We start from the raw sequence: 24,822 nt of genomic DNA, 5'->3' as shown, positions 1-24,822 counted from the left end.
ACTGCCAATTATCACGACTCGTTCAGAACCGAATATTGCACTTTTTTTATTAACATAAAGTCCCCACAACCTTCAAACTTAGTCTTTAAAATGGCCCAATTTAAGCTAAACGTATATACATTATTGCTATTAATACAATCTGTAATCTATCTTAGACCCGAATATATGACTACCCTGCCTACATCAGGGAAAAACTGTATCTACATTCCGACTCTCAAAGGTTCCTAGCCCCACCAGTCACACCCTGTCAATTTATGTTATATGTGTGTAAAATATCAATATAATCAATTTCTGGTGATACCACTCATAAACGTATATCACTTCTAAACGGTTCCGATGCTGAGTACTACGTAAACATGTTAATTTCCAATTGAAGCATGTCAATTATTCCCTAATTATTACCCAAAGTGCACCTCTCTTCTCTCCAACATCAACTACAGTCCCCATATGTTATACAATCATCCAACCACTTTACTTGTATGATTTACATTAAATCAAAAAAAATACCCCAGAATACTCATTAGATCATCATAAGGATATCACTCCATTCATAAAGCATCATTACCATATATCCGTCAATATATGTACTAATGATTTCACTATAGAAAATAATGAGGCTCCGTGTCACTGTTCAAACCTTTAGTCACAGTCCTACACCTACTTATCCATCTGGCTTCCTGCTGCCTGATACTCAGTTCCCAATCCCCCTCTCTTTTTCTAGGAATAATCCTTTGGATACCATGGAACATTATGTTATCCTGCATGCTATGTTTTTCTCTAATATGCTGATGTAATGGTTATCTACCATCATGATTGGTAATAGCACGCTTATGTTCTTGTATTCTCAATTTGAACATGCGTTTAGTGCTACCAATGTACACTTTTTTACATTCACATACAATAGCATAAATTACCCCAATACTGTTACAATTGATAAACTCCTTGATAACATATCTTCGATTGGTGTTATATGAAACATCCTTTGTTCTATTAATTCCTAAACCACAAAGGCTACATGTTCCACAGACATAGAATCCATTTGGAGGCTTAGGTAGCCAATTGGAGTCACCTGTTTTTATGGGCTCTATATAGTTCCCGGTAACCATTTCCTTAATTGTCGGACTTCTTTTAAAAATCACCCCTGGTTTGTCACTTATCAAATTCATCAAACCTGGTACACCGTTCAACAATTTCCAATTACCCAAAGCTTTAAAGATGTTATCCTTCTGTGCACAATATTTAGTTACAAATGCCAGTCGTGCTTTGGAGGAGTCTTTACGATTTTGTTCCAGGGTAGATTGTCTCCTAACATTCATTACTCTCTCCCTGGCTTTTATTAAATCTTTGTTCCTATAGCCCCTCTGTTGAAGCCTTAATTGAAATTGATCTAATTCAGTCCTAAAATCATCATCCTTACTGCAGTTCCTGCTTATTCTGATCATTTCCCCAAAGGGGATTCCTCTAATGACTGACACCGGATGGGCACTATCTGCTCTTAGTATGGAATTAGTAGCAGTACTTTTTCTATATAGTTTACTCTTAATCATGTCCCCATCCACGAGCAATTCTACGCCCAAAAAATCTATTCTTTTGGCATTCTGATTCATAATGAAAGCATCATTAAAATCATTAATGTTCACGTAATCAAAATATTCCATCAGTTCAATTTGAGTACCCTTCCATATCATTAAAATGTTGTCAATGAAACAAACCCAAAATAAGATATGATCTGTCCATTTGGATGCTCCTCGGCTCCAGTCATGCTGCCTCTGAAACCAACCCATAAATAGGTTCCATCAGATCGCCTGATCTGATGGAACCATTCATCTTCGTAAAGAAAAAATGTATTAGTTAAAATCAACATACTCATTTCCACTAACATTTTTGAATGGTCCCTAACACTCGCACTATGGCTTCCCAAAAAATGATTCAAAGCCTGTATTCCTTTCTCATTGTCTATGCATGTATACAATCCTACTACATCTAGTGTAACTAGAATCAGCCCTTCCTCCCATTTACCATCTTGCAACTTATTCAAGACGTCCATAGTATCCCTTATGTAGTATGGTAAATTAACTACTAAAGGTTTTAAGAAAGAATCTACAAATTCCGACAAATGTTCCGTTATATAGACTATTGGTCTCCCTGGAGGGTTCGTTCTAGATTTATGCACTTTAGGCAAGATGTAGATCAAAGGATATGTAGGATTGGCCACATTTAGGTACTTGTATTCTGCTTCATCAAGTAAACCTTCTTCATTCCATGTAAATAATTTCTCAGTAATCCGTCTAGACGCCTCTCTTATAGGATTCCCTTGAATCTTCACATAGCATGTAGTATCATCTAATTGCCGTTGTCGGCTTCTCGAATCACTATCCCGTCATCAGATATCAAATCCCTTAATGCCACTCGCTCTTCTCGTGTCAAATTGATATTCCACCCTTTACGTCCTCGATCCTCTAATTTATGAAATTTTTCCAAGGTTTTTTCAACATACAAATCAATTGCAGCACACTGTATACCCTGAGGTGTGAATTTACATTTTGGTCTTAAACCACTTGAACAACTATAATCACTTGAGATATTCAGCATAGTGGCTACATAATCCACTCCCAAACCCTCACCCTCAGTTATTGACATCAGCAAGTGAACATCTTGTAGTTCAAGAATTAGTCATCTCAGAACACCTAAAAATAGATCTCACATTCATTGGTTTTTCCATTGTGGCAAAAAACCTTTTTAATTTCATTTTTGTTGAAAATTTAAACAAATCTATTTCCAAATCTGTATAATTACACACATTTTTTGGGCAAAATGACAATCCTTTTTTCAAAACAAGGAATTCATTGTCTTTCAATACTCTATCCGAAAGATTTATGACCTCCAGAGTCTCAACCCCACCATTGCTCAAATGTATAACACTAATCGGGCTATCTATTTTCTGACCTTGTCCGGACTTCTTTCCCTATTCTGATACTTCCTATGTTTCCGCCCCCTTCTTGTGCTGCAGATCCTTTTTTCCTTCCCCTTTTGAATCTCAAAATTTCCTCGGCAAAAGAAGAGCTTTTGGATGGTATACCTCCTCCTGCTTCCAATGGGGGTGGCTCATCAGTAGATGAGATGCTGGAGCTGCTATAATTAACTGAAATTAGTTCGCCCTGCACCCCAGTTATCACTGTTTGTTTTGGTTTGGCCACCTCATCATATCCTTTGGCAAATGTGAAGACTCTTCTTTGGTTATAATCCCTTTCGTATCGTCTGATTTTACTGAGTTTTTTATCCTTAATCTGTAGTTGATGTCTACTGATAACTTCTTTTAAAATGCCATCATTTTTGTCAGTTAATTCAGTCAAATTAATTTCCTTAATTTCCTTTTCAAATTCCACAATCTGTATTTTAAGTTTCTCGACTTTTCTATCTGCATTTTTAATTAATATATGCATCATAGTGAATGAAGAAGCATATACATTTTCTTCCTGCTCTTTCAGAAGATCCTCATCGAGGTCATCGAAAGTGGAGACAATCAATATCCTGAGTCCTCTTGGTATTCTCTTTAAATCAATGTAATTTTTAAGGGTCACTCCATCCCACCATTTTGATAATTCTAATTTCTTAGGCTTTTTTAATTTAAGAAATGTTTCCTTTAAGCTGCTAGTGGGTGGATCCTTTCTTACACTAGCACTAGTATTTTTACTCTGTTGGAATAGTTCCGCCGCCAATTTCTCCCGGTCATCCTCCATGATTAATCAAAGTATTAAAAACATTCCACTTCTCCCATGCTATACTCTCCTAAAACAATCAATAACTAAACGACGGTGAGGGTAATACTTAGTATGCACTGGTGAGATATTTCTATAATAGTCCAATAAAGTCCTTATTAGTTTGGGCGCTCTACTTCCTATGGCCCACCGTTGAAACATGTACAGAACCCAACACATCTTTCCTTTTATAGTAAACAAGAACAAAAAAATTCAAATTGATAAACAAGAAAATTATATTACCATGCCCAATGTGTTGTCGTCTATTAAGTACGCAGAAGAACATATTGCAAAGAAAGCAAAATTACATTCCCATTGAAATGACACATTGCCTCTTAAATTGCCTCAGACACTGACATAATCTTGAAATGAGAAGGTGCCTTTCTCACTCTCACAGACCTTCCTGAGTTTATATTCTAGACCTGTGAGTTTCCAGAGGCACAATTAAACTGTTCATTCCCTTGACTGCATTTTGCTATTTGCTTGGACAATTTTTCCTTATTCCACCTTTTGCCATCACTTAGCTTCACCACATTTTCCTTGACTACCTCAATCTCCAGTGGCTGGGAGAACTTGGAATGACCCTTCGCCACAATACCTGGTAGTTTTACTCTCACCCAATACCCTTTGTTAGAAAGAGATTGACGTCTTCCTTTTGTAGAATCTGCCTTGGCATACTTTCTCTGAGCCTTCTTTCAGTTCTCCTTGACACGCTCAAGTTTAACATGTAACACTTTGAAATCATTCATCCAATGTCTGACCTTTTTGTTAGCAGCTACCCTATATTCAACAGAACAAAAGGTGAAACATTGGTGGTAGCAAATGGAGTAGTGCGCAATGCCCACAACAAATCCATGAGCTCCTTCTCCCATTTCAAACCAATAGCCACTGAAAATTGAAAGTTTTCCTTGATGATCCTGTTGTAGCATTTTACTAAACCATTACTATGGGGATGATAAAGAGAAGTAGTAATATGCTTTATTCCCCAATGATACATAAATCTTTGAAATTCCTTGTATGTAAATTGCACCCTTGCCCGTGACCAATTCAACTGGGGCACCCTCCCTAAAAAACAAGGATTATAAAAAGGCCAGCACCTCCCTCGTGTTAGCTGATTTCATGAACTGGACCTCTGGCCAACTTGTGCCATTATCCACCAGCACCAACCCATATATACTACGTTCATTCAGAACATACATGGGCCCAATGATATCCAACCCTAACTCAAACCATGGTTTATCTGGAACAGGAATTGCTTCAACCGGACTGGAAAAAGTCACTTTAGTCTTGTCACATGCCACACACTCCCTGACAAAATGCTCTACACTCCGATCCATTCCCGGCCACCAGAACAACTCCCAGATCCTCCTCTTCATGTCTAGGACCCTTGGTAGTAAACAGATTCAACAAAGACTTTTGGTCAATGCGAATGATAAACTCCAAACCCCACAAATAGTTCCTGAAATGACCCATTCCCCACCAGGAGGCGAAAGCTTCTCTCTCGATAACTGGGTATGTCGGCTCCACTTCTGTCGATGCCCTAGATGCGAACGATACAACTACCTCCCAGCCTTCCCTTTTCTGCAACAGCACAGCACCCACACCATGCTGACTGGCATCAGTTCCCACAGTTGATGGTTCCTTGGCAACAAAAGGTTGAAGGGCAATGGCATTCCCAAGTTCACATTTGACATCTTGAAATTCCCTTTCATGCTCTATGGACCAAACAAACTGCTGATTCTTTTTCAACAACCCTCTCATGTACTGTGTTTTCCCACTGCAGTTCGGAATGAACCTTGCATAAAACTCCAACATTCTAAAGAAGGAGCGCAACTTGTTCTGTGGGACGGAAACTCCTTGATAGCCCTAACAAGATCCTCCTTTGGTTCCACACCTCGAGCAGACAACTTGTAACCTAAAATAGGCTACAGCGTCCACAGCAAACCTACATTTCTCTATCTTAAGCGTAACCCCCATCTGTCAAAATGGACAAAACTTCTCATCATGGGACTCAATGTTTTTCCCATACACTAAAATATTATCCTGAAAACACCTCACATCCGGAACCCCCACAAACATCACTTCAATGACCCTCTGAAATACTGCAGAAGCTGATGCCAACCCAAAAGGTATTCTCTTAAACTTGTACGCACCAGAAGAAGAAATAAATGACGTCAGATGGCGGCTCTCCTTGTGCAAGGTGACTTGATGATAAGCGGACTACATGTCCAAAGTCGAAACAATTTTGCCACCCTTAAACGATCTTAACATTTCAGTGATATTGGGCAAGTGACATCTTTGCACCGAAATCCTCTCATTCAGGTCCGTTAAGTCAATACCTTCCTGGCCAAAACCACCTGGGCTAACCATTCGGAGCTTTTTATAGGTTCATTTATACCCTGTTGGCATAAGTATTCAACTTCCTGCTCCAACTCCCTCCTCATCGCAAGAGGTATCTGTCTGGGTTTTTGGACTACTGGCTGGTCCCCATCCTTCAAAATTAAGCGGTGACAGAATCCTTTGATCCTCCCCAATTTTTCACTGAATACTTCAGGAAAAGCTGTTTCCAACTTCCACCCTGAACTGCCCACACAGATTTATATTCTTCCTTAAGCAATATTTGCTCAGGATTTTTTGACCGAGATACATCAATGCGACCGGCAGAGATCAACAACCCAGCAACTGCCAGGTACACCCCCAACATTCTCATTCCACCTGAGCAATGGTTGCCAGGGTGGCTCACGCACCCACATTCTAATTACAAAATCCAACAGTCAGCCCTCTTCAGCCATTGCTCGTATAACGGTATTGCACATTTTGTATCAGCTCAAAGGAGTACTGTGCAGCTATACACATTGAAATAGTGCTTATACATTGTTGAAAAAAGAAGCTTGTCTATCACCTGTCATATTGAGAGGCTCCTTGCTTCAGCAGCCGAAGGACCTTCTGCAAGAGATGCTGCAGAATGGAGTGAGTGGCCTTCTGTTCACACTCCAACTATTGCATGGTTCTGAGTTTGCCAGGCATCTGGTAGCCAACTATCCCACCTGCTGACTTTAGAGACATTTGTATCATTGACAGCAAGTATTGCTTACTTTCTGCTGCTTATCCTTGTCGCTAAAAGTTGTGTTGGAGTTGGAGGGTAGGGGTTTCACATAGTGTGAAGCCCCCTGGTAGGAAGTGAGTTATTTTGTCATGTTAGGCCCACAGGTTACCATCACATCCTATTTGGGATCCATTCTCAACATCCTGTAATTCTGAGCAAATCACTTAATCTCCCTGTGCCTAACAAAAAGGAATGTGTCTTTCTATAACGAAACTGGTGCTCATGTAAAGCGCTCTTATACTTGATGTCTCGGGTCTAGTTCGCGCTATATAAAACTCTAGCTGTAATCAAGCCACAAGCTACATCACACAGAGATACCAGCTTTCCATTCATCATCACATTATCACAACATCCACTCTCCACATTTTACAGCATGCTCCTTTCCAGCAATGCATACACAGACACTTCATGTCAGTACACCATACACTTACCTTACATACAGAACAAACCAAACATGCCATGGGATTACAGACATCTAATAATGATCTGAGGTCCTGCACTCTTTCTGATGACTTCAGAATAACATGAAGTAACAACCTGTGGCACTGTCTCTGTGTGCAACTGGCAGCAATATGGAGAAAAGAGCAGATAAAAAATCATTATTTAAGGAAAATTGGGCAGTGGTGTCTTTCTTGAGTATGTGACATATAGGTATAAAATGGATTTTGTTGCATTAGCAAATGTGTCATTTTTGTTGGTGTGTTCAAATTGAATGTTGCAGTATAACTGAGTGATGGTGCGAATATGGCTATTTACTGGTGATTAGTGAATGATGGTAGAAATCTCAATGTTCTCTAATGAATACTGAGATATGGTGCAAATCTGAACAATTGTTTGGCTTAATGAGTGATGGTGAAAACCTGACCCGCTACTCCATATCTCTGAATGTAAGCCTGAAAAGAGGTCAACATCAATGATTCATGGTCAAAATCTGAACATGCACCCAGAACTACTAAGTGATTGGGCAAAGGAACACATCTAAACATGCAAAGAGAATGTTAGTAATGGTACAAATATGAGTATGTATTAAAGATTATTGAGTGATGGGAAAAATCTAAACAACAATATTAGTCACAGTTCCTTGACATATGGTGGGCATACTTGGCACATTGATACCCACTGCACTGTACTGCTTGCATTAAAGCAACAGGCATAATTCTTAACATATTATAGGCACTCTTGGGACAGCATCATTTTCATAATTCTTTACATATATATATTGTGGATTTTTTTTGCATGACTGTACACAGCCCCTGTGTAAAATTTGCACTGCAATGATATTGATAATTTTCTGTATTTTTATAACACTATAGCTGCTGCTCTTAAAAGCCTCAAACGGTAAGAATGGTTTAATGTGCCTTTTCTCACTCACTAATCCATTCAAGCACTCACAAATTCATCAAGCCAAAATTTAAGTGCATTTACATATTCCACCATCAATGAATTCACTCACCTTATACAGAATGATGCATTCATTCTCTTATTTATCCTTCAATGCATTTCCATATTCATGCAAACGCTGGCTCATTATCAAATTCTCCCACTCACCCACACAATCACATTTGAAATATCCAGGCCTTTTGGCTTCATAGTGGTTATTTACTTTTTCAGTACATTATTACCATGAAATTGCACTCTGGTCATGATAGGTATTAGTGCAAAAATGGGCACAAAACCATGTTGCTGTAACGCTTGCAGTGCAGCTTAGGTCTAAATGATCCCAGTAGTGCCACTGTGTTTCTTCATGGTTTATTTTTTGGGTGATATAAGGAAAGATGACTGAAGAGATAAATGAGCAAGGAAGATAGATGCATCTAAAAATATAAATGTTCTCCTTGCAAATACCATTTCTTACAAACAAATTTCTTTCACATGTACAGGGACTTCGTCCATCCACTGCTGATCATCACAATAACCACTTCCCCCAGCAAGAAATGAAGCAAGAGCAGCCAATGGATCAACAACAGCAACCAATCATGAAGAATGGAGATAAGGAACAGGTGAAATAAACACAAACAGAATTCTGCCTTCATTAATAATACTTCTCGAAATTGTTGTGAAATTCTTGTTATTTTTAAATGTGGGAGAGGACCTCCGTTTCTTTCATGGTCTTATGTTTCTTATAGAAGACCACCAAATAACAATATATCTGTGTGACCGTTTCAAAGTAAAGGTTGTAAATGAAAGTTTCTGAGAGCTTGATCGTAATACCATGAAAAATTGTGATTTGAGGAATTGAATGTCGGTATATCTTTGTCTTCAAGGAACTTTCTCAGCAATCTGGCAGTCATTCGGTATTTTGTGGTGTAGAAAAGTGTTTTAATGATAAAAAAAGGATAGCATGTAGATCTTCATATCATTCTCCAGATCACTTTTCCAGATAACTCCATTTGCATTACCTTTCAAACTGTGTAAATTGATATATATATATATATATATATATATATATATATATATATATATATATATATATATATATATATATATATATATATATATATATATATATATATGTCTCCTAAGAGGTTAATTAGGGATTGATGTAATATTCCTTCCGGGTATGGGTATTCTCCCAATTGCTACTATCAGTCATTATCCAGCATCATTCTGCCATTACTTAGGAAGTTGACTACGGTAGCAGGGAAATGTTCAGAATCGTATTATGCAAAAAAGAGCTTGGGGCCGATATACAAAGCCATTTTGTGGTTGCAAAGTCTCAGATTTCCAAAAATCATAGGGTTTGAGACAGCAAAATAAAAAAGTCTAATTATTATCCACTAAATCTATTTTGCGATTCGGTAATAGGTTCCTGAATCACAAAATGGATTTAGAAACTCATAACGAATGTGACCAATCTTTTTGTAATCTGAAACTTATTTTGTGAACTGACATATGTACTAGTAGGTTCGTATACGAAATAAGGATTTTGATATAGTCACAATCTGACTTACCTAATTAATATTTATTAGGTAGGTCGCAAATTCCAATTGTAACATTCACAAAACTTGGATGTCTGTGACTTTTAATGGTATTCTGATGGCAAACCATTTATACATATGACACTGATTCCCAGTTAGGAAGAAAGGTACTCTCACACCATGCAAATTCAAAACTGCAAATCAGTAATCATCAGCAAACCTGTTTTGGGGATCGGTAAAAGTTTACCTACTCCTGCAACGGGTTTACTACATAAGAAGTACCTCTTTTGCAGATGCAAACACTCCTATTTTGCAAAAATGGTTAGCACACCTGTCACAAAGTCACTGTTTGTGAAAGAAAACATTATAACTTGTGAGAGAGTCCTGTTTGAGTATTGTGATTGGTTGCCAATTTTAATGGGAAGAGCATGATAGAAAAATATGGTGCAGTATAATTACAAGATGGTTGCAAAATACAAATTCAAGGTGTTCCAAATGAGCTTTCAGAACCCTAAAAAATGTTTAGTACTCTTCAGACGGCATAGGACTTAGATTGCACAGGGTGGCTGTAGAGGATAAAGTGCTAACTGGATTGAATTGTAAACCCAATTAATAACTTGGAAGCCTTTCTCAATAGTAGTGCAGGCCAATCAGTGACAAAGAAGCTTATGCCTATTAGGCTTATGCATATTCCCCTGCAAGAGTACAGTCTGAGTTCAGTACCCGAGACCTCAGCCTGCTATTTTTTATTGTGAATATGTCATTACCATGCTTGCCTTTCCAATGAAAATGTAAATAATTCCTAGGTAAGTGTATAAATATATATGCAACATTAATTGTGGGTAAAGGTTACAGTGCCCGGTGCTTAACTCTCAGGACACTAGTACCTACCAGTGTGCTAAGTATAATACATAAAAAACACAATACTGAGATAAGTAACAGTTTCAGACTAAAGAATTTCTTGTGATGAATTCTTTATTCATTCACATCGTTAATTTCTTATGGAGCCAACACATGTTTTGCGCACACTGTGCTTCTTCAGGGTTTATGCGAACACCTTATTCTCTTTGTGTGATTTCCCTATGTGTAGTTTGTTCCCCAAGTTGCTTAATATAAGGTCTTCAATCTCTATATTGTTACTTGTTTTACATGTGCATAGATTAATAATGTATCTTCCTGTGCGTACCCCCAATTCTGTAATTTTATGATTATCTCGACAATGTATGGCGGTAGGGTACATAGCATCACAATTCTTAATTGCCCGTTAATGTTCCATTCATCTGACTTTCAATTTCCCCACTGTAGAGTCTATATACATCCTACCACATATACATGTAATTGCATATTTGCAAACTACAGGTGTTGTAATTTATAAAGGAAGCAATATAATACTGTACTCGCTCATTACTGTCTGTAAATGTTCTTGTTTAGTCTGTTACATACTCACAACAGACGCATCTACTGCATGTGTGTGAGCCTTTAGGAAGCATGTTAAGCTATATGTGTTCCGCTCCCACACCTTTTTTGCTATCTTCATAGAGCGCAGTATCACTCAGACTTAGAAGTGTTCTCAGAGTGGGCGCTTTCCTATATACCACCACCGGTTTTGATGGTAAAATCTCTTTTATATCTGGATCAAGCCTTACTATGTCCCAGTGCTTCTTTAAAGTCTTATCGACTCTCTTATTGCCCTCGCTATATGTTTCTTTCTTAAGTTGTTCTGTACTCGCTATTATGCTTTATTGATGATTTCCAAATCATAGCCTCGTCTCCCGAATCTTTCTGAGGTGCCTCCTGCTACTCCTTAGATTCACTACAATTATGTTTTGCACACACAAATTCCCCAAATGGGATATTATCTATCTCCTTTTTCAAATGTCCTGAATCTGTGTGAAGAATCGGATAAACCGATGTGGACAATCTGAGACAATTGGGGAAAAGAAAAACTACATTTAACAGCAAATGGTGCACATGCTCTTTTACCTTCAGGGAACAAAGTAAAATGATGACCCAGAAGCAGTATCAACACCACTCGCATAAACCATGTCAACAATTTTAACATCTTATGCGCTTTTTGAAAATACAGTATGCATTTATTGTGCTGAGTGATACTTTCTTTGTTGTTATGATAATTGTCACCTGTCTTTACTAAGAATAGACGTAGAATGTAAAATCTTAAAATATCCCAAGATTGTTAACATAATTTTAAAGTTTGCTAAGTGAAAGATATCCTACATGGGAGTACATTGTGTTACACGTCGTGCGGACAAGACAGAGGTGATTACAGTCACAGAGCAGCACGGCACATGACCCCTGTTGGCTGGCCATCACACTTGGTGACATCCCTACTCTGATTCCCAATTTTTAAAAATACCTCTGTGTTAAATTTGACTTGGACCTCATTATGAGGTCTCTGGTCAATTCAGTGACATCACCCCTTTTCTATTATGTTAATAAACTGCAGCGTAATTTGATTTTAATTATTGTAAAAACTGCTTGACCCAAAGTACTGCTGAGCAGCCTCCAAGTGACTCAAAAGTGGCAGCAGAATGACTTCGGGAGACTTTAGGTTCAGCCATGGCATTCCACTGTTACGTCTACTCCCCTTGATGCCTTATGAGGCTCGGATATTCATGAAAGTATTGTGCCCGGCATACAGGTGTCTACGTGATCTGGCTCAGTTGTTTCAAAGTTACATTAGAAAATACTGTTCAGCACATAAATTACGCTTTCCAGACCTTGATCTGCTGGAGCATCATTTTCGTTGACTGTAATTTGGGGGTGTTCTTTTTGGTCCTTGTACTATCACTCAGGAGCACACTGCCTCTTAAATGTGAAAAGAATGTAAGCACTTCTATCGTTTCCCAAAGCAACTTCAAAATTGCTGTTCACTAAATAATAATCAAAGTAGCAGAATACCAGAGCATGTTTGCCTCTCATAGTGTTAAGAACTCCTCTGGGTGTACACGCGCTGTAAAGAAATCTCGATTTGCGATAATAAATTATAACGTGTAGAATGCATCTGTAAATTATGTCTGCTGCACTGTTTTTTGAGAAACAGGAATGTGTATCATTTTTTTACTACATTTTGTTTCATTATCTTACAGGAATACCTGAGAAAATTAAATCAAATTCGCCAGCAGTATCACAACGAAGTGAAAGAAAATAAAATGAAAGCGGGTGCGCCAAAGGTTAGTGTTGATGTGCCCATCCAGGTGAGTTACTTTCTGTTTGATATGTACATGCCACGTTCTTTCAAGTGACCTCATGTTTTGTCAATTGACAGACTTGGGAAATATAGCTGTATCTCACCTTGAATAACATAAAGACAGATAATCTTACTTTTGGTTCTTTTGCTTTACACCTGTGTGGAAGAAGGGGTACACAAACCTGCAATACAAGGTTAAACAAACCCGTACTATGGACAAACACAGCCTGGTACATAATTGCTGGCTGTGTCAATAGTGTGGCTGCAAACTGACACTATTTTAGTTTCAGTATTCTGCATTAAGGTGTCCATGCCTGTTGTGTTATTGTTCACTTGTCTTGCTACATAATTGACAATATCACCAGACTTCTTCTCCTAGATTTTCCTCTTGTGCTATGTTTTTTATTACGTGTACTCTACACATTTTCTTTTTTCCCCCTAAAGTTTTGTGACTTTCAGTCATGAGTTTTGCACATTCACTAACCCTTTGGCAGCTATGAATGCCAAAACTCGCTCTGGGATCTGAGGCATATTGTATACCATGAGTATTTTCCTTCTCTTTAAATAACTTTACCCAATAAACAAGTATAGTAAGTGTTTCCAAGAGTACATGTCAAATAACGTTCAGTTAATTGGTCACTCTGGCGTCGAGTCACAAAAACATTTATGAATATGGGAAGCAGTACTACAGAAATAGTCTTTTAGATACCCTTAGATGCCTTTGTGAATCTACCCTGAGGCATCCAACCCCTATTAGTCAAAGTGCAATTTCTACTTGTGCCAACTGTGTCTGAATATTTAAAATGGATTCCCATTTAGATGTCTGGAGGAATAATTCACAAAGGCATGTATGAGTAGTAAAAGAGGGCTACAGTCATGGGAAAGGGACTGAAAAGTTAAATTCACCGCTAGAAGTCATTTAAAATGTTGGTGATCTTAATTGTATAGTGATATTATTTCCATAGTTTGATATAGTTTGGGTGAAACACACTTCGCTTTTACAGTCTGGGAAAGGAGAGCGTGTCATTGCACTTCCTTAGAACAATACATGAGCAATCTGTACTATCATCTGTCAAATATTCAATCGACAGAGGATGACATGAAACAGATATTTTCTTATATGGCAATGAGAGATAGTTTCAAAGAACTAAAAATGCACCTGCAATGAATTGACAAAAGTGTGGAAGAATATGCTAAAGAATACTGCATGGGTACTCTTTTATGTACTCTTACATCCTAATGTGAATCAGTTCCATTATTTTCAGTGTACATCACAGCATATTCCTGGCGTTCACATCATTTCAACACACATTTATCCATTCTACTGGTCCCTTTCAGCTGCAGGGTTTTGCTCTTCTTGCTTCTATTGTCTTTAATGAATTGTGTAGGGCTGGTGAACCTATTTTTATCTTTCAATATTTAGTTACATTAGAAATTAGGGTAAATAATCTGAAGTAAATTAATCCCTCCAACTGACTGTTCCTTATATATGTCATTTTCTAGGCTGACCTCCACATTATTCACATTCAACACCAATGTTATTGCTAAGTTAAGTTAAATCATCTATTACAACAATACAGTACGTCATCAACATTTAAAAATATAGCCAGATATATTGGGCCCTAACAACAGAAGTAAAGGACAAAAAATATTGGGACTCAAAAGTGCATTGACAATTGAATGACAATATATCATCTAACAATGCACAGTTTTAAAAGTACATTAGCAACACAATCTAAAGAAAGTGATATTCAACCAACCTCAACTGTTATTAAAGGTCTCTCTAGATACCTGACTATCTTTTGTCTTAGTGCTTACTTCAAACACACATTGACAAAGCTGATAGGGCTGCATTGCTTCTCACCTCTTGCTTTTGCCAAATTGAGTGCGAAATGCAAAATCAAGTTACATAATGATAGGTATTCATAGGTAGTGCAGCTGTAATACAGCAGTAGTGTCAACATTGGCCTAATTACTTTAAAATTATCACTCATCACATTTATCATTTACATGGTTGGGTACAATGTGTCCGCCCCCTCCCTGCACCACAGTGCAAATGTGCCCCCTAGCACGTTGTAAGTTGGGGGATTAAGGGCCATATGTATAAAAAAAGAATCTTGCGATTCTCAAATTGCGATTTTTAGCGACTCGCAATTAGAGAATCGCAAAATGCAATGTATGTAGGATTTGCAAAAAATGTTGTGAATCCTACATATTCCTTATTTAAGAATCGCAAATTGAGATTCGCAAATAAAGAATACCTTCCCATTCATTCCTATGGGCTAGGAGACCCATAGGAATGGATGGGAAGACATTTTCAATTTGTGATTACCAATTAGAGAATCCCAAATTGAGAATGCAATGGCAAGGTTGCAAAGGTGCCAAAAGGACACCTTTTTGCACCCCTGAAATATGCATGTGTGCGCAGTTTGCGCACATACATGCCCTAAGAGCATGTATGTGCGACATATGGCAGTTTAAAAAAATCAAAAAAGTGCTTTATTTAAGAAAATCGCAAATGATGGTAATTTGCAATTCCTTAAGGCCAAATAGCAAATTACTGGTGCTTCCAGAATTAAATTTAAATTACATTTAATTCCGTAATTGCATTTGCAAAATAGAGAATCGCTAATTTTGCAATTCTCTATTTTGCAATGGCCTTTTGGGATGAAACATCCCAAAAGGCTTTTTCCAATTCGCAAACGGGCCGATTCTGAGAATCTGCCCATTTGCAAACAGGAAAAAGGCTTGATACATATGGTCCCATAACTATACAAATAGCACCAAGGAATGGTCCCAAAACTGAGTAGTTTTCATCTGAAACACAGTCCAGTCATTTGCTGCCACAAAAGTCCTGGCTGTATAGGTATCCAATGAATAAATGTCCAGGACTAGACCCTTCTGTGCACCGGAAGTAACCAATTTTGCAGGCAAAAACACATTGAGCGCCAATCTATACATCAGTGCTTAATTTGTAAAATATGAAGTGCAGGTGCTCACATTTTTGTGGGAAGCCACACCCACTTCTCTTGGCTCCACCCACTTTCTTCACTGGCTCCACCCACATCCTCAACTGGCTCGGCTGAAAGCCACATGTAATACTCGATTTGAATTCCTACCTTAGTAACTTGATGGTTGACTTTAAACATGCTGGTCTCGAGCTCCTTGGAAAGGATATCTTAATAAAATCAAGGCAAAACATCAAAAGAAAATGGATGTCATGACTTTTGGAACCAAAGATAATGAATTTTTTCTGACCTTTAGAGACCTGACTCTAAAGTAATGCGGATATGACTATCATCTTCTGTTGTATTTTGTGCCTCCCCAGGGTTGACACTAAACTGCCCCGGACCAATCTTTTACTAAAAGACAGTACCACTCCTTAGACACTTCTCAATTCTTTTGCTTTGAGAATTTGGGGAATTCGCCACTGATATATGTTCATTTTTTAGCCAAAGCATACATGACATTACAGAGCTCAGAGGTACAAGCCCACTATGAAGGCATCTATCACAAAGAATATATTTACTCTGCTAGAGGCACAATATGCCCCTGCCTGGTATATGCATAACTTGTAATGATGTTGGCACATCATTCAGTCCTATAATAATGTATGCTAATTTGAGCGATGGACATATGAGTCTGTTAGTTTCATTGAATGGTATAATGGAGGAATAGAAAAGGGAAGCACCTAGAAAGTGTTGTTCAGGAGATCATAGTAGTAAAACAAGGTTTGGGATGGGTGGAGGGAGGGATAGAGGAGGGAAGAATCTAGAAAGGGTTATTAGGGAGATCAAAGTAGTAAGATGAGGCTTGGGTGGAGTAAAAGGAGAGATGGAGGAGGGACAAGTCTCTAGAAAGGGATTTACCCTCACAAGTGCATTGTAAATGGGAATAATCCGAACAAATTTTACCCCAATTGGCACCCCTTAGCACTTAAAATAATGTTCCCAACATACAACAGGGCCTTTTTCTCCCTAACATGAAGGTAATACACAATGATGTAGCTGTCAAACCCCAACCAGCACAGAATACAATTGACAACAGACTATAAAGAGGTCTATGTTTGACAGGGTGCATAGATGAAGAGACAATGGACCAAAATCATTTGAATGTTGATACCATCCTGTTTTGTTTTCATGTATACGCGACATTTGAAGGTTAATAAACTTAACTGTACAAAATGCACTACACACATTACACATGCACAAAACTCTTGAAACAGCCAAATACACTCTGCTAGATTTCAGTACTAGTTTTTCATTCTGTCATTTTACCACTTAAAACGTTTAATGAATCAATACATTTTGTAACAATCAACCTGTAACCTTTCAAATGAAAAATGAAAGAAAAATCTCACTAAACCCGTATATTGGCATTTGTCTTTAAAAAAAACGAATTGAATTAAAAAAACACACAAATGTGTCTTACACTTAAGAAAATTAATGAACTCACAGCACATGTGGCCAAAGTGCATTCTGGCTGTGTTGTTCTTCAAAATAGAATGAAACAGTGCAGTGTCAAAGCAGAGTTTTAAAAATGATTTATGGCCAATTCAGCTTACATGTATTTGGGAGCGAGGGAGGGATGCTGCAGCACCTTAAGTGCTGTTACTAAAGTAAAATACAGCATTTTGTATTCGTGGCTATTCCAACTATTAAGATTTGTGTAAAGTAAAAGAAAAAAGGGTGGCAAAGTGTCTGTCTGGATTTGAACTGTTACATTTTCTACTAAGTTAAAAACACTATTCTGTTTAATCTCACCACACAAGGTTACAATGAGCATTGCAATCAGGGCTGTGTGAAGTGGAAGGGGTAGCGTTTCTAGGGGGCTGCCTTGGGGAATGTTGTTGGTGACTCGAGGTAAATCAGGGGTGGGTGATTCAAATCTTCCAACGCCCAGACAGCAAGATTTCTCGCAGGGGCAGGTTTTAATGACTGTTTTTTCCAAAGGACAAGTAGACAATAAATGATGCTAAACTAATATGAAGTTATCCTCTGACCTTCAAGTTGCTAAATGTGGGATATTGGAACACCTCTGGGCATGCCTGTTGTGAGACCAGAGCTATAGTTCGGGCCACTGAGATTATGCGGCAGGAGAGAGCCAAATTATGTGGCAGGGTTGAGTAAATTACGTGGCAAGTAAAAGGCAAATTATGTGACACAATGCAGCGCATTTTTTAATAGAATTAGTTTATTGGTTCATCATTTTTAAACGTGCTAACACTCTGTGGGCATTACTTGCAACTCACTACTAGTTTAGCATCCAAACACAGCAGTAAGCAACTGAGGGTTGATTAGTCCAGTTTTACAAAAAGGTTTCCACTGTGAGGCAAATCTATAATCATGTGAAAATCGCCCCGTAGTGGCTCAGTCACATAATTCCAGTGGCCCTGGCAATAGTCTCTGTGAGAGCCTGAGGTCGCATCACGTAGCAGACGTCAATGGATGGCCTTTGTCCTGACTTAAAGATATCACCCTCAGTCTAGCGCCCCAGTGCTGCTTTAAAGTCATAATTGGTGCTGCACAGAACAGCTTATAAAACCCTCATCGTTTCAAGTGCAAGGGTTTGGTGACATTGTATTAATGACACTAAGGCTTAGGATTTTAGTTTATGGTAAATGTATCACGGCAAACCTGCCTGCAAAGGCAAACTCTGCCTTTGCACATTTTGTTTTCTTTTTCTGGCCTCCGATTCCCAGGTGCTGGTGAAGAAATAAATCAAAGCGATAGGGGGAGAAAAGTGTGTAGTGCAGGCAGTGGTTTAGGAATTAGGGGCTCATGAAAAGGAAAGTGATGGGGTTGGGCCTGTAGGCTGCATGAGAGTCCCACAGAAAACGTAATGTGCTTAAATGTATACCTGGATGAAACATCATTAATGGCCGAGAATAGCGGTGCAGAGGCACCGGATGAAACAGATGGTAAGCAACTTGAGAATGAAGGGCCTAAGAATTGCATGACAAGAAGAATCAAGGTGCTTCATTCACTGCAAGCCTCGGATGTGAAGGAAGGGGAGAGGAGCGGAGCGACCTCGGTTGAGCACGAGAAGCCCAAGGGTGGAGCAAAAGAAAGGGCAGGAGGATCAGAAGGGTGAAAAATAACTTGGAGGTTTAGCCCGCATGCACAGTGTTTAAGAGGTCAAATTAGAGTTCGTAAAATCCATGTGCACACACTCGGCACTGGGATTTTCGGAGTATTAACTCCATAAAGCTAAGCGTCCAATGTAATACAAGCGGTAAAGGATCACTGCCTGCATCATGCCTCTCTTTTTAAAACAATCGGTACCTGGGGTGAGCAGAGCCATTCGTAACTCATTTCTCCTGGCTGGAGTCTGACTCGACTGCCCGGGCGGGTTCAATGATCATAAACAAGCTCCTCTGCATCCTGGAAGAAATTGTCATGTGTGCGTGGCTGGAGTGATCTCGGGCTGGAATTTCAGTGTCTGTTGAGCAACTCTCTGGACCTTCATTACCCATTAGGGAGCTGCTGAAGGCCTACGTGACAAATAACATGCACGAAGAGTCCAGCCTTCTTCCGCTCCTCAAGGGGCTCTCTATCTTGCTCGAAGGGAGGGGGGAAGGGGCTCTCTAACTTGCTCGAAGGGAGGGGGGGAAGGGGCTCTCTAACTTGCTCGAAGGGAGGGGGAAGATTAACAGCGGAAATAAAGACAGCTCATGGAGAGCCCGTTTTTAGGTTTCGCCTGGGGAACGGAGTGTAAGCTCCACCCCCAGAGAAATCTCTTGTTTTCAGTTAGGGGGACTTGAATACTTCCCTCTGTTCCATTGGCTAGCTCCATAAATGGAGGCTAGCCATTGGAACAGAGATCTGTCCGTCAAGGCCGGACCAGATTCGGGGGCGTTCCCGAGATTTTTTTCATGGGCGTTCCCTCTGTGTAGTCATGCGGCGGTGGGCGGTTTTTTTTTTGTCGTCCGTGTTTGCTTTTGTCATTTCGAGGCCGACCTCAGCCGGAAGAAGTCTTCCTCTGGTAAGTGCTTGCTGCGTGCGTCTCATGTCGTCTATGCCGTTCGCCCCCCCGCCCCAGTTGTTGGAGTTGGCTGCAAGATTCGAGTTCCACAAGGCAATCAGGTAAGGAGTTTGTTTATAAATGCGTTTTCATTTTGTAAGTTTCCGTATTTTGTCCGCCGTTCCCGCCCCTCCCGCTTCCGTGTCTTTCCCGCCCCCCCCTCCCGCTTCCGTGTCTTTCCCGCCCCCCCGCCCCGCTTCCGTGTCTTTCCCGCCTCCCCCCCCCCCCCCTTCTGTGTCTTTCCCGCCAGCCAGCACTGCGCCCGATACGGGCAGCGAGGCTGCACCGATGTGGGCGGGCCAAAATCGCGGTCAGGGGTTTGGCATACAAAGCTCCGTAGGAGATGCTGCCCGGCTTCCACTGTTGCACCACTTTCAGGGTTGGTGATGCTTTTGCAGGGGCTAGCCGGCAGAGGAACAACTGTGGACGGGAGCCTGAGGCGAGCTGGGCGGTTTCCACCGGTGAGCAGTCAACAGCCCAGGCAAGGCGCACTCACACGCTCTCTTGTCTCTCTGATCAATCAGCTCTCTGTCCAGCCACAGGAAGAGGCGTCGGGCTGGGTCGGTCGCTCCCTAGATCATTTCACTGGGATTGAGCTCTGCTCCCAAGACCCCTCTAGTGCGGGATCTCCCATCATGAGTTCCGCTGGGCACGTCTCGGTGTAGTTTCTGTGTCTGTCGCAGGCAACGGTCAGGCCGAACACAGCTCCTGGGCACCGCACCTTGGTTGCTGGGTGCCCACTATCTTTGTCCATCCGTCCAGGTCGATGGATGGATACAAAAAAATATGCTCCGATGTCTGGTGCGCACCACACAGTCCTGCAGTTGTGGGTTCAGAGGCTGTACAAACTGAGAGGGAACGTTTCTTTTGGTAGCGCCAAATCTGCTGTGAATGTGGCAGATGGTGAAGGCGTTGCGCTGCCACACACCACACTTTCACCGGGTCCTGGTGTTTTCTTGTGTGAATTCTGGTTGGGCCGCTCCGACCCTCCATGGCCCATACATGCTTTGCTTTCATATATGAGGCGAGATTTCGACGAGGAGAAACACTGAAAGCACTGTTTCCAAATCTGCAATAGTTCCTGGTAGTTAAACTGCGTTCCAAAGCCAGCACGTTGAAAACGTTAGTTGGTGTGTTGTCGTGTTCCGGGCACTGGTGTCTGCGTTGTTTGTGTCGGTATATTTTACCTTATGTTTTTCATTGTGGTGTGTTATTATGACCATATACATTTTTGGGGTAAGGCCGCTCGTATTTTGGTGTCACTTTGTAAGTTTACGTATTTTGTCCGCCGTTCCCGCCCCCCCCCTGTCCGTGTGCCCATTCCCGCCCCCCTCCCCGTGTGCCCGTTCCCGCCCCCCCTCCCCTTTCACTCTCCGTTGTCTTTCTTGAAAACACAGGTCGGAGCGGTGCACGGGTGTCCCGGAGCTGCGCCTCTCCCATGCCATGGAGTTGGAGGGGCAATGGTGGAAGGGGCAGCTGGCTGCGGACATCCACCAGGCGCTGCGCTACAAGGTGAGTTCATGCATGAGTCAACCAGAGTGCATTGTGTGTTTTAGTATTCATTCTGGGATGACTGTGCTTCAGTGAATGTATTTGCACTTATGAAAGGTTGTGGTAGTATAGGAGATGGTGCATTGTTATGTAATTATACAACTTTTGAGTAGTGCAGCATTTGCACAACTAATGATTTCTTGGCGTTCTTGGCGCTGTAGGATTCTGTGGCCTGGTGCCTCTGTATTCTATTTCCTGGTGCCAGCATGTTTCCTTGCTCTGGGGCAGTGTCAGTGTATTCACTGGCCCAACTCATTACTGGCGCTTTTTGTGAGCCCAAGACTGTGTGCTTATTCCTTGAGCTGGTGTTTATGTATTTCCTGACCTACCCAGCTTGTAACAGGGTCTCGTTGTGTGCCCTTTTCCTCCGTTTTTTGTCTCTCTCTGTCCCCGAAACGGACACCCACGTTCCTGTTGTCAGTGTGTTCTCTGTCATAGTCTAAATCTTTTCCTTATCCTGCCAGTGACCTGGTGACACTATGCAGGGTCCGTTAGGGGAGGGGGGGAAGGGGAGGCCAGTCTGGTCTTGCATCCTCCTACCAACAGCCACTCGAGTGTTGAGCACTGTTTGGATGTCTGCTTCCTTCTGTCCCGTCCCTATTTCATTATTAGTGCATTGCGTGTTATAGAGTTGGTTCTTTTCCATTCTGTTGTGGTGTGTTCCCTGGCCCACAGTTGATGCATGTCTTGCTTGGAAAGGGATATCATGTCCCCTAGTTGAAGTATTGGTGTTCTCTGCTCCATTGTCTTGTTGCTCTAGTGTTTTTGCCTCAAATCAAAATCCTCCGCTTCTATTCAGTATTATCTGTTGTGTTCTCACTGATTTGTCAGGTCCTTGCTCATTCTCTGACGCAAAGTATGTGCCTCCTGTTCTATGATGGGTGTACCCCGGGACCTTTTGCTTTCTGTGTGTCTGTGTATTGCCTGTACAGAAATCCATGTGCTTCTTCTCCCAGTGTAGGCATATCCCCTCTTCTATGTGCCATTGTCCATTTGTTACCTGATCACGTGTAAGTGTATCCCTGTGTCCGGTCCCAATGTTAACTGCATGCCTGTTATCCTAGTCTCCATGTTAGTGTACCCCTGATCCTGGTATCAGTATATCATTGCCCCTCTGTTGCTGTACTGGCAACTCTAAAAAGTGTCAGTGTCCAATGTTAGGTCTCTTGTCACTTTATTAGTATATTATTGCCCCAGTGATGCTTTATTGACAAATCTTGTGTGTGTCTATGTCCAGTGTTGTGTCTCCCTACTCCGGTGTATGCGTTTCCTTGTCCTAATTCAGAATATTTTAGTGTAATTGTATTTCACTTGTTTTCCTCGTTGTAAATTTCCCATCATGAATGATCCCTGTTCTGTTGTCATTGTAGACAATGCCTCAGTGTCTTTACTGTGTTCTCTTTCCTATTGTAAGCATTATTTGTTTGAGTGTTATTGATTGCTTGTCTTTCTCAGTGTATTCCTTCAACCAAATCATGCCTGCCTGCTCCAGCAACATTTCGCTCCACTAATGCTCTTTTACTGTCCCATTATTGGTGTTTGTGGCTATCCTAGTTATTATGAAATATTGCAGCTTTTTCAACTCTTTGACGTGAATAAGGCGTTGTTTATATAGCTATTTGTTTCTGTTGAAACAATGAAGTTTGTGTGTGTCTACCTCCTATCCCAGTGTGCTTTGCACTTTGCCTCATTGTGGCCAAACTGTCTGCCCGGTGTAAATTTCATGGTCACTCTACCACTTACAATTACTGTATCTGATATCCATGTTTGTTCAGAAAAGTGAAGTGTTGATTATGTTTTCCCCTCCTTTAACCACCCAACCCGTTCGCCCCTTGCAGTGTAGCTCGTTCAGCTGTTTGCTGAAGGTGTTACTGCCTGGTTGTGAGTGTCCTGCTTGAGGACATAAGGGCGGTTGAAACATTCAAGCAAAGAAAGTAGTAGGCAAAATCCACCAATTCTCACTGCTGGATCTGTGTGTGCTGGCACTGCAATTTTCCTGCAGCTCTGTAAATAAATAAAAAAAACAGTGGCAGACGGATGCAGTCTTGTGAAATTGTCCCAAGATTAGCATCTGCTAACATCAAATTAACAAAAAGTAGCCAGCCCTACCAGTGCATCAGTCATGCTTGATTGAGGAGAAAGTTGCCAGCTGGCAAGGCAGGGAGCAGAGAAAGACCAGCAAAACAACACAACTCAGGCGGTAGATATATGGAAAAGCGGTACATGAGTGTTGATTCGTCGGGGAAACATGTGTCAAGTGTTAACCGTTATATGTGAATAGGGGTCCAGTAGTCACTGAAGTGACTAGCGACTAGAGCCTCGGGTAGATGTACTCACAAGTCGGTTCACAAACTCTCACTGAAGGGAGTCCATATTGCTGCTGCTGCTCAGGGGTCCTCCCACACCAGTCAAAGTAATGAGGTGTGGAGCTCCTCTGCAATCTTCTCTTGCTTGGTGCCTCTGGTTGAATGAGATTTCCACTTCTGACATGCCAGGGGGCTCAGTGATGTTGCAGCTGTCTGACAGTGTAATTCGTTCTAAAGGCAGGTTACTTACGTGGTGAAGGCACTTTGATATGCCAGCTCTGGGAGTGCAGAAACGGCCTCATTCTGTCAGAAGATCGAAATGCAAAGATAGTCTCTTGAGGAGATCAGTAGAAGGTTTCAGCGAGGTGTGTATAGATGTTTGGGTACAGGTTCTGCATTGTCTTTTGTTTCAGGGTATTGTGATTATGTTCAGGTGTTGGGTGACCTGTAGATGAGTTGTCCCATGGAAAGTGTAACATGCTAGTGAACTGTGTGAGATGAACCGTTGAAGACTAAAAGAACAGTATATTGCTCTGGACTAGGAACTCCTTATAAAATCATGACTTGTGTTCTCCATTACAGTAGAGTGGCAGATCCCAGCTCTGGCCTTATGGAAGAATGGTGATTGTCCAAGTGTACATCTACGACGGGGGATAAGTACAGGGTCTTCTGAAGAGACCACCTCCAGCCGCTCGTCACTCGCAACCAAGAGTGAACCCGGCTTCTGGTATTTCTGAGCTGGTGCCTTTCTCAGCTCTGGGGTGTTTAAGCAGTGCAAGAGTCTGCCCATCGTAGAACAGACTTCATTCAGTCTGGGTGAACTTTGTCTCAGTTTAAACCATTCATCCTGTTCCTTAGGACAGAGGCACCCTGTTAATAACTGGAAGAATCCTTGTCTATTACACCTGGCAGTTCAACAGCAAGGTTCACATATCTTCAGTGTTTTTAGCCT

At 40.9% G+C, this 24,822-nt stretch overlaps 1 protein-coding gene across 1 annotated transcript in view; it reads left to right on the top strand.

The window, feature by feature from the left end:
- LOC147698455 (serine/threonine-protein kinase Nek5-like) overlaps positions 1-24,822 on the top strand; it is a 70,884-nt gene that overhangs the window by 32,187 nt on the left and 13,875 nt on the right. The window contains exons 4-5 of the mRNA XM_086936244.1: positions 8,745-8,864; positions 12,890-12,997. Coding sequence (XP_086792370.1) covers positions 8,745-8,864; positions 12,890-12,997 — 228 coding nt within the window. The remainder of the gene's footprint in view (positions 1-8,744; positions 8,865-12,889; positions 12,998-24,822) is intronic.

This window comes from Lissotriton vulgaris, chromosome 8, assembly GCF_964263255.1.
Source record: "Lissotriton vulgaris chromosome 8, aLisVul1.2, whole genome shotgun sequence".
Lineage (NCBI taxonomy): Eukaryota > Metazoa > Chordata > Amphibia > Caudata > Salamandridae > Lissotriton > Lissotriton vulgaris.
This window is presented reverse-complemented; position numbering and strand designations above follow the sequence as displayed.